This window comes from Musca vetustissima, unplaced genomic scaffold (assembly GCF_032173495.1).
Source record: "Musca vetustissima isolate MV318-11 ecotype Yass unplaced genomic scaffold, APGP_CSIRO_Mvet_v1 utg72647, whole genome shotgun sequence".
Classification (NCBI taxonomy): domain Eukaryota; kingdom Metazoa; phylum Arthropoda; class Insecta; order Diptera; family Muscidae; genus Musca; species Musca vetustissima.
Genome location: NW_026875853.1, coordinates 1 through 9696, shown reverse-complemented (window position 1 = coordinate 9696; position 9696 = coordinate 1). Strand labels below are relative to the sequence as shown.

Below are 9696 nucleotides of genomic sequence, written 5' to 3'. Positions count from 1 at the left end.
AGTTCTCCATCGCATTACATGTTGCTACTGTCCGCAGGGTTGCCCTATACGCTGCGTTTTTCATATCAGTAGCATTACGACACTCCTGATCGTACCACGGATTTCTTGATGGTGGTATTTGGTACCCAAGTGTTGCTTTTGCTGCAGTTTGTAGGGAGTGGGCAATTCTCTGCCACTGTGCTTCAATATTATTATCGAGACAAGGGGTGCTTTCATCAAGCAGTTGGGTAAGTTGAGCGGAGTAGGCCTCTGCTATATGTTGTGTTTGTAGCTTTTCGACGTCGAGTTTCCGTGTTGTGTTAGATCGCACCTTTGCTGCTACATTAAGAGGGGTGCGTATCTTGGCTGCCACAAGGTAATGGTCCGTATCGATATTCGCTCCTCGGATCGATCGGACATCTAAAACACTGGTTGAATACCTTCCGTCTATTACAACATGATCGATTTGATTTCTCGTTGTTCGATCGGGAGAAATCCGAATGGCCTTGTCTATATCGAGATGCTTGAATCTGGTGCTGCTAACTACCATGTTTTCAGCTGCCGCGAAGTCAATCAACCTCATGCCGTTGTCTGATGTTTCTTCATGGAGGCTGAATTTTCCAATGGTGGGGCCAATGATATTTTCCCTTCCGATTTTTGTATTAAAATCTCCTAGCACAATTTTAATGTCATGGCCAGGGCAACGGCTATAAGCAGTTTCTAGGCGCTCGTAAAATATGTCTTTGGTCTGTTCATCTTTACCATCGGTCGGAGCATGGGCGCAAATAAGACTGATGTAGAAGAACTTCACTTTTATACGGATTATAGCATTTCGCTCATCTACTGGAGTGAATATGGAGACGAGGTCTTTTTTCTCCCGTTAACCATAAATTCGCAGCCAAATTCATGTCTCGTTTCATAAGAGCTATAATACAGGGCGTAATTATCTGATTTACTTACGCCAGTCCATTTTTTATTTGCCTAAATGAAAAATGTCAGTAATCGGACAACACCTTCCAACAAGATTTGGGTGGAAAATACCTTATGTCTTTCGTTGGGGCTATTGCAGGTTATTTTTGAGATGACATGTTATAAGTCGGATCGAATGAGGAATATTTAGTAAATCCTTGTGCCCTCTTTTCGTCCTTATTTATTTTAATTTTAAGCGCAAACAAAATACATGTGAACATGTTTCCGTTAACCTTGTTCGTAAACTAGTTCCCGTTAGAAGAGAAGCCACGGGGTCGGCACGAAATTTCCGAGGCTAAGAGAAATCAACAGTGGAGAAAGAAAGTGATTTATAATTATTAGTGATTAACCAAACCGAAATAAAGATCCGACAGTGGTCTCTAAAAAAAACGAAATAGAGACCCATCGTCCATTATTCAAAGAAAAGTGATTATAAACCAACCGAAATAAAAAGCCGTCGTGCTTGGAACCCAACCAGATGTTGAATATTTTAAGAATTTAATTATATGGAATTTGTATGTCACTTTAATTTTCTAAATAAAGCGAAGTATTCTGAATTTGAAGACTAAAACTACATCTTTTCACTCTCGGTCACTTCAATATAAATTTTTTTTGTGACGAACCCTACCGCCGCAAGCATATCCCAGCAATCGGAGGAAACTTGTCGTTACAATATTGCTCATAAGATTTTGGACACTCTAACACACGAGATCGATATGCATATTTCTCAATTATATCCGAACCTTATTCGGAAAACCTTATTACTTACACACTAATAAATTTCCTATAAATAGTATATTATTAGGAATTGTCGGATTAGTCTGAAATATTAAAAAATTGATTTCATTATGCTTAACCCGTTAATAACATTTATTTGAGCGTGTTTAGATCCGGATACCTACATTACTGAATCGGATATTTATATAATAAATACGATTTTGTATCGGGTTTTGTTGACCGATTAAATTTATGTTTGCCTTTGCTATTCTATTCGATACACAATTTTGAATCTTATGAATAAAATTTTTTTTCCAAAAATAACAACTTTTTATTGAAACAATTTCATAAAAATTTCAAATCCATTTAAAAAAAATTTAATTCAATTTAACACCAAAATTTTTAGTTATAAAATTAACCTGTAAACATGGCGTCGTACTATTGATACCCTTAAAGGGATTAACAATTTTATCACCCGTCAAGTCATCATCAGCCAAATGCCATGCCATTTGGTATGGGCAGCGTCCCTTGACTGCTTCTAAATCTTCATTGTTACATGGCGGGCAAAATTCATGTCCGGCAACACAATTCTCTATGAGACCCGTCACCTCACCAATTGATGTAAAAGTCTGATAGACATTCGATGAATAACAATCGAAAGCTTCATCTATTTTTGTGTTGGCATTACACTCCACGGTGGTCATCTGATTGAGGAAGGTGTTGGTATTGGTGGTGAAATAATTGCTGGTTGTTTTAATCTGCAATTAGAGGAACAAATATGATGAAAAGGAATTTAAACAATCGACCTTTTTTTCAAACTCACCCCTGTTGCAGCACAATTTTGATATTTCGATTCATTTTTCTCAAATTTCCTTTTGCATTCCTTCATGGCATTGGTGAATTGATTGTTGTAGTGATTTTTAATATTTTTCAGTGTATTCTCAGGGCTGGTCAGCAGCGGTGCAAATGAAGTCTTAGCCTTGTTAATGCATGTTTTCAACGATTCCTTAATTGTACCCTCCGCCGGTATTTTACCACGATACTTTTCTACACAATAATCATTGACATCACCCAACATTTCCATGGGATCCAATTTATTTTGTAACTCCCCCAGCTTCACATCCACCACGACATTGTAATATTCCACAACATCTAAACGCATATTGAAATTACTACGCATATCCTCCAGTTGATCATCTAAATCCTTAATGTGATCTTCAAATTGACGTTGATGTTGTAGGACATAATTTTCCACTTTGGCACCGGGATTTGAGTTCGCATACATAGCCTCCGGCATTACAACAACAGTATTACTCTACAGTAAAGAATATCCTCTTTAAAGAAAACAACAGCCGAATTTTATTTTACTTACCTCTACTCCCCATGTAAATCCTGCCAGGACGATGGCACTTAATAAAATATTCACAAATAAAAATTGCATTTTGTTTATTTTTAATATTTATATTTTCTTTCTTCAATACTATTTTCTTGGCGAAATATACTTATTGAAATAATTATGATTGCCGACATTACAATCCGTTTTATAGTCAACGATTTCAAGATCAAGTTCAGTTGCATAGAATAAGTTGCGCTTTATAATAGCGATAAGAGTTTAGTTCCACTCCTTGATTGCAAATTTGTACGCATTATTTCCTAAACTGATAAGCTTATGTTATGGGATTTTTCTTCGTAGACTTGCATTCATTTTGTATTTAGTTGAGGCTATTTCCGAGTATATTATTGGAAATTAATTTAATAGTCTGCACATAAAAATTAAGTGGCATGAGAGGTGTGTTATTGAAAAGGGAATGTGAATTTTGTAAACTATGTAAACAAATGAGAAGAAAAATATATTTGTATTAAATAGATTATTTTCCAAGCTATTAAATAAATTTTGCGTTGGGTATTTTACAGCTCTTTAAATATTAATTCGCAAAAAAAAAACAGTATAAAAAGTAGTAAAGTCTGTCGGTTATATGACCACCGCTTTGGGTATATTCAATAGATGCATCCTAACAGACGTCGCGTTTTTGAAGGACCATTAACATGAAATTGGATGAATTTAATTGTCCATTTGGACAGATAGAGTCGTTTGTTTACAAAGGTGCAAACTTATGTAAATCGATTTTATTCTCAATCGGACACCCGTTGATTATTTGGAACACAATTAATATGAAGTCGGTCGAAAATAAATATGGGCTATGTCTGCATTTCAAGGAAACGCAATTATGTCATTTTATGCTCAATTTTGAGGAGGATTTTTACGAGACTTGCCACAGGTTAGTTTATACTACCTTCAGTTCGTTATGCAAAATTTTGTGGCAATCGGTCTTACTTTGGGTCTTTGTGCTATATCTAAACCTGAACCGATTTCAGCGAAACTTGACTCACGTTATGTTATAGTAACTTCTGTACATTGCGCAAAGTTTTGTGGCAATCGGCTTAACTTTGTGTATTTGGTGCACCACTTACTTAAAATCGGACGAATCTATATATGGAAGCTATATGTAAGTATGAACCGATTTTTCCTAATTTCAATAGGGGTTGTTTTTGGGCCAAACAAATTAACTGTTCCAAATTCATCCAATTGGGAAGATAAATGCGACCTGTACTTTGTTTACAATTGGACATACGGGCGGACGGAAAGACGGACATGCATAAATCGACTCATAAAGCGATTCTATGCATATTCTCAAAAGGAGCCAGGGGTCAAACTCGTTTTCTTTTTTTGGTTGGCTACTTGAAAAAACTAATTTTAAAAAATCCACACCTACTGGTTGGCTACTTGAAAAAACTAATTTTAAAAAATCCACACCTACTGGTTGGCTACTTGAAAAAACTAATTTTAAAAAATCCACGCCTACTGGTTGGCTACTTGAAAAAAACTAATTTTAAAAAATCCACGCCTACTTGAAAAAACTAATTTTAAAAAATCCACGCCTACTTGAAAAAACTAATTTTAAAAAATCCACGCCTACTTGAAAAAACTAATTTTAAAAAATCCACGCCTACTTGAAAAAACTAATTTTAAAAAATCCACGCCTACTTGAAAAAACTAATTTTAAAAAATCCACGCCTACTTGAAAAAACTAATTTTAAAAAATCCACGCCTACTTGAAAAAACTAATTTTAAAAAATCCACGCCTACTTGAAAAAACTAATTTTAAAAAATCCACGCCTACTTGAAAAAACTAATTTTAAAAAATCCACGCCTACTTGAAAAAACTAATTTTAAAAAATCCACGCCTACTTGAAAAAACTAATTTTAAAAAATCCACGCCTACTTGAAAAAACTAATTTTAAAAAATCCACGCCTACTTGAAAAAACTAATTTTAAAAAATCCACGCCTACTTGAAAAAACTAATTTTAAAAAATCCACGCCTACTTGAAAAAACTAATTTTAAAAAATCCACGCCTACTTGAAAAAACTAATTTTAAAAAATCCACGCCTACTTGAAAAAACTAATTTTAAAAAATCCACGCCTACTTGAAAAAACTAATTTTAAAAAATCCACGCCTACTTGAAAAAACTAATTTTAAAAAATCCACGCCTACTTGAAAAAACTAATTTTAAAAAATCCACGCCTACTTGAAAAAACTAATTTTAAAAAATCCACGCCTACTTGAAAAAACTAATTTTAAAAAATCCACGCCTACTTGAAAAAACTAATTTTAAAAAATCCACGCCTACTTGAAAAAACTAATTTTAAAAAATCCACGCCTACTTGAAAAAACTAATTTTAAAAAATCCACGCCTACTTGTTGGTGCTTAAAAAAATATTTTTAAAAAATCCACGCCTACTTTGGCTAATTGAAAAAAATAATTTTAAAAAATCCACGCCTACTTGAAAAAACTAATTTTAAAAAATCCACGCCTACTTGAAAAAACTAATTTTAAAAAATCCACGCCTACTTGAAAAAACTAATTTTAAAAAATCCACGCCTACTTGAAAAAACTAATTTTAAAAAATCCACGCCTACTTTAAAAAACTAATTTTAAAAAATCCACGCCTACTTGAAAAAAACTAATTTTAAAAAATCCACGCCTACTTGAAAAAACTAATTTTAAAAAATCCACGCCTACTTGAAAAAACTAATTTTAAAAAATCCACGCCTACTTGAAAAAACTAATTTTAAAAAATCCACGCCTACTTGAAAAAACTAATTTTAAAAAATCCACGCCTACTTGAAAAAACTAATTTTAAAAAATCCACGCCTACTTGAAAAAACTAATTTTAAAAAATCCACGCCTACTTGAAAAAACTAATTTTAAAAAATCCACGCCTACTTGAAAAAAATAATTTTAAAAAATCCACGCCTTCTGTTTGGCTACTTGAAAAAAATAAATTTAAAAAATCTACGCCTTCTGGTTGGTTACTTGAAAAAAATAATTTAAAAAAATCCAAGCCTTCTGGTTGGTTACTTGAAAAAAATAATTTTAAAAATCTACGCCTTCTGGTTGGCTATTTGAAAAAAATAATTTTAAAAAATCCACGTTGGCTACTTGAAAAAAATAATTTTAAAAAATCCACGCCTTCTGTTTGGCTACTTAAAAAAAATAATTTTAAAAAATCCACGCCTTCTGTTTGGCTACTTGAAAAAAATAATTTTAAAAAATCCACGCCTTCTGTTTGGCTACTTGAAAAAAATAATTTTAAAAAATCCACGCCTTCTGTTTGGCTACTTGAAAAAAATAATTTTAAAAAATCCACGCCTTCTGTTTGGCTACTTGAAAAAAATAATTTTAAAAAATCCACGCCTTCTGTTTGGCTACTTGAAAAAAATAATTTTAAAAAATCCACGCCTTCTGTTTGGCTACTTGAAAAAAATAATTTTAAAAAATCCACGCCTTCTGTTTGGCTACTTGAAAAAAATAATTTTAAAAAATCCACGCCTTCTGTTTGGCTACTTGAAAAAAATAATTTTAAAAAATCCACGCCTTCTGTTTGGCTACTTGAAAAAAATAATTTTAAAAAATCCACGCCTTCTGTTTGGCTACTTGAAAAAAATAATTTTAAAAAATCCACGCCTTCTGTTTGGCTACTTGAAAAAAATAATTTTAAAAAATCCACGCCTTCTGTTTGGCTACTTGAAAAAAATAATTTTAAAAAATCCACGCCTTCTGTTTGGCTACTTGAAAAAAATAATTTTAAAAAATCCACGCCTTCTGTTTGGCTACTTGAAAAAAATAATTTTAAAAAATCCACGCCTTCTGTTTGGCTACTTGAAAAAAATAATTTTAAAAAATTCACGCCTTCTGTTTGGCTACTTGAAAAAAATAATTTTAAAAAATCCACGCCTTCTGTTTGGCTACTTGAAAAAAATAATTTTAAAAAATCCACGCCTTCTGTTTGGCTACTTGAAAAAAATAATTTTAAAAAATCCACGCCTACTAATAGTCTCTTGAAAAAAATAATTTTAAAAAATCCACGCCTACTGGTTGGCTACTTGAAAAAAATAATTTTAAAAAATCCACGCCTACTGGTTGGCTACTTGAAAAAAATAATTTTAAAAAATCCACGCCTTCTGTTTGGCTACTTGAAAAAAATAATTTTAAAAAATCCACGCCTTCTGTTTGGCTACTTGAAAAAAATAATTTTAAAAAAATCCACGGCTTCTGTTTGGCTACTTGAAAAAAATAATTTTAAAAAATCCACGCCTACTGGTTGGCTACTGGAAAAAAATAATTTTAAAAAATCCACGCCTTCTGTTTGGCTACTTGAAATAAATAATTTTAAAAAATCCACGCCTTCTGCTTGGCTACTTGAAAAAAATAATTTTAAAAAAATCCACGGCTTCTGTTTGGCTACTTGAAAAAAATAATTTTAAAAAATCCACGCCTACCGGTTGGCTACTTGAAAAAAACTAATTTTAAAAAATCCACGCCTACTGGTTGGCTACTTGAAAAAAAATAATTTTAAAAAATCCACGCCTACCGGTTGGCTACTTGAAAAAAACTAATTTTAAAAAATCCACGCCTACTGGTTGGCTACTTGAAAAAAAATAATTTTAAAAAATCCACGCCTACTGGTTGGCTACTTGAAAAAAACTAATTTTAAAAAATCCACGCCTACTGGTTGGCTACTTGAAAAAACTAATTTTAAAAAATCCACGCCTACCGGTTGGCTACTTGAAAAAAATAATTTTAAAAAATCCACGCCTACCGGTTGGCTACTTGAAAAAAACTAATTTTAAAAAATCCACGCCTACTGGTTGGCTACTTGAAAAAAACTAATTTTAAAAAATCCACGCCTACTGGTTGGCTACTTGAAAAAACTAATTTTAAAAAATCCACGCCTACTGGTTGGCTACTTGAAAAAACTAATTTTAAAAAATCCACGCCTACTGGTTAGCTACTTGAAAAAACTAATTTTAAAAAATCCACGCCTACTGGTTGGCTACTTGAAAAAACTAATTTTAAAAAATCCACGCCTACTGGTTGGCTACTTGAAAAAACTAATTTTAAAAAATCCACGCCTACTGGTTGGCTACTTGAAAAAACTAATTTTAAAAAATCCACGCCTACTGGTTGGCTACTTGAAAAAACTAATTTTAAAAAATCCACGCCTACTGGTTGGCTACTTGAAAAAACTAATTTTAAAAAACCCACGCCTACTGGTTGGCTACTTGAAAAAACTAATTTTAAAAAATCCACGCCTACTGGTTGGCTACTTGAAAAAACTAATTTTAAAAAATCCACTCCTACTGGTTGGCTACTTGAAAAAACTAATTTTAAAAAATCCACGCCTACTGGTTGGCTACTTGAAAAAACTAATTTTAAAAAATCCACGCCTTCTGTTTGGCTACTTGAAAAAAATAATTTTAAAAAATCCACGCCTTCTGTTTTGCTACTTGAAAAAAATAATTTTAAAAAATCCACGCCTTCTGTTTGGCTACTTGAAAGAAATAATTTTAAAAAATCCACGCCTTCTGTTTGGCTACTTGAAAGAAATAATTTTAAAAAATCCACGCCTGCTGGTTGGCTACTTGAAAAAAATAATTTTAAAAAATCCACGCCTTCTGTTTGGCTACTTGAAAAAAATAATTTTAAAAAATCCACGCCTTCTGTTTGGCTACTTGAAAGAAATAATTTTAAAAAATCCACGCCTTCTGTTTGGCTACTTGAAAAAAATAATTTTAAAAAAATCCACGCCTACCGGTTGGCTACTTGAAAAAAACTAATTTTAAAAAATCCACGCCTACTGGTTGGCTACTTGAAAAAAACTAATTTTAAAAAATCCACGCCTACTGGTTGGCTACTTGAAAAAAACTAATTTTAAAAAATCCACGCCTACTGGTTGGCTACTTGAAAAAACTAATTATAAAAAATCCACGCCTACCGGTTGGCTACTTGAAAAAAATAATTTTAAAAAATCCACGCCTACCGGTTGGCTACTTGAAAAAAACTAATTTTAAAAAATCCACGCCTACTGGTTGGCTACTTGAAAAAAACTAATTTTAAAAAATCCACGCCTACTGGTTGGCTACTTGAAAAAACTAATTTTAAAAAATCCACGCCTACTGGTTGGCTACTTGAAAAAACTAATTTTAAAAAATCCACGCCTACTGGTTGGCTACTTGAAAAAACTAATTTTAAACCAGTGAGCGGAGCAGTATAGTCGGACGGGGCCGACCATGCGATACCCTACACAACTACCACGAACTCTAACTTTCTGAAGATGTTTATTCCGAGTCTGAGTAATATTTCGTGATATTTGCCCCCTCTTGTCCGATTAGAGGTTAACAACACCTCTTCCTTACTTTTTTCGAATATTCAGTACAGTCCTTCTAATTACTTGTCCAGATTACCTTCACGGTGGGTTGTGTTGTGATTTTCGGATTATACTCTACTCGAAAACACACAAAAAATTATGTTTTCGGTCCATTTCATCCCAAAATTTTATTCTGATCATCACCGAAAATTATAGGCGTTGTTCTTGACCATAACTGGAACTTCATGAAAAATTTCAAAGCCATCAGCGCGATATTTCTCCCTCTAATGTGTTAATGGGTTACTGAATAATATCTGA

The 9696-nt window shown here is 32.9% G+C and overlaps 1 protein-coding gene across 1 annotated transcript; it reads right to left on the bottom strand.

Moving 5' to 3' along the window:
• Positions 1–1286: 1286 nt before the first annotated feature.
• Positions 1287–2950, bottom strand: LOC133338351 (uncharacterized). Its single transcript, XM_061546528.1, has 3 exons — positions 2489–2950; positions 2085–2423; positions 1287–1328 (listed from the first exon to the last, which is right to left on the bottom strand). The coding sequence occupies exons 1-3, from the start codon at positions 2948–2950 to the stop codon at positions 1287–1289; spliced, it is 843 nt and encodes a 280-aa protein (XP_061402512.1).
• Positions 2951–9696: the final 6746 nt, after the last annotated feature.

Excerpts from the sequence above, each read along its gene's own strand:
- LOC133338351 (XM_061546528.1), bottom strand. The coding sequence starts at position 2,950 with ATGTATGCGAACTCAAATCCCGGTGCCAAAGTGGAAAATTATGTCCTA. Across the intron at positions 2,424-2,488 it reads AAAATTGTGCTGCAACAGGG|ATTAAAACAACCAGCAATTA; the intron begins GTGAGTTTGAAA and ends CTCTAATTGCAG. Across the intron at positions 1,329-2,084 it reads GTACGACGCCATGTTTACAG|AGACCACTGTCGGATCTTTA; the intron begins GTTAATTTTATA and ends CGTTTTTTTTAG.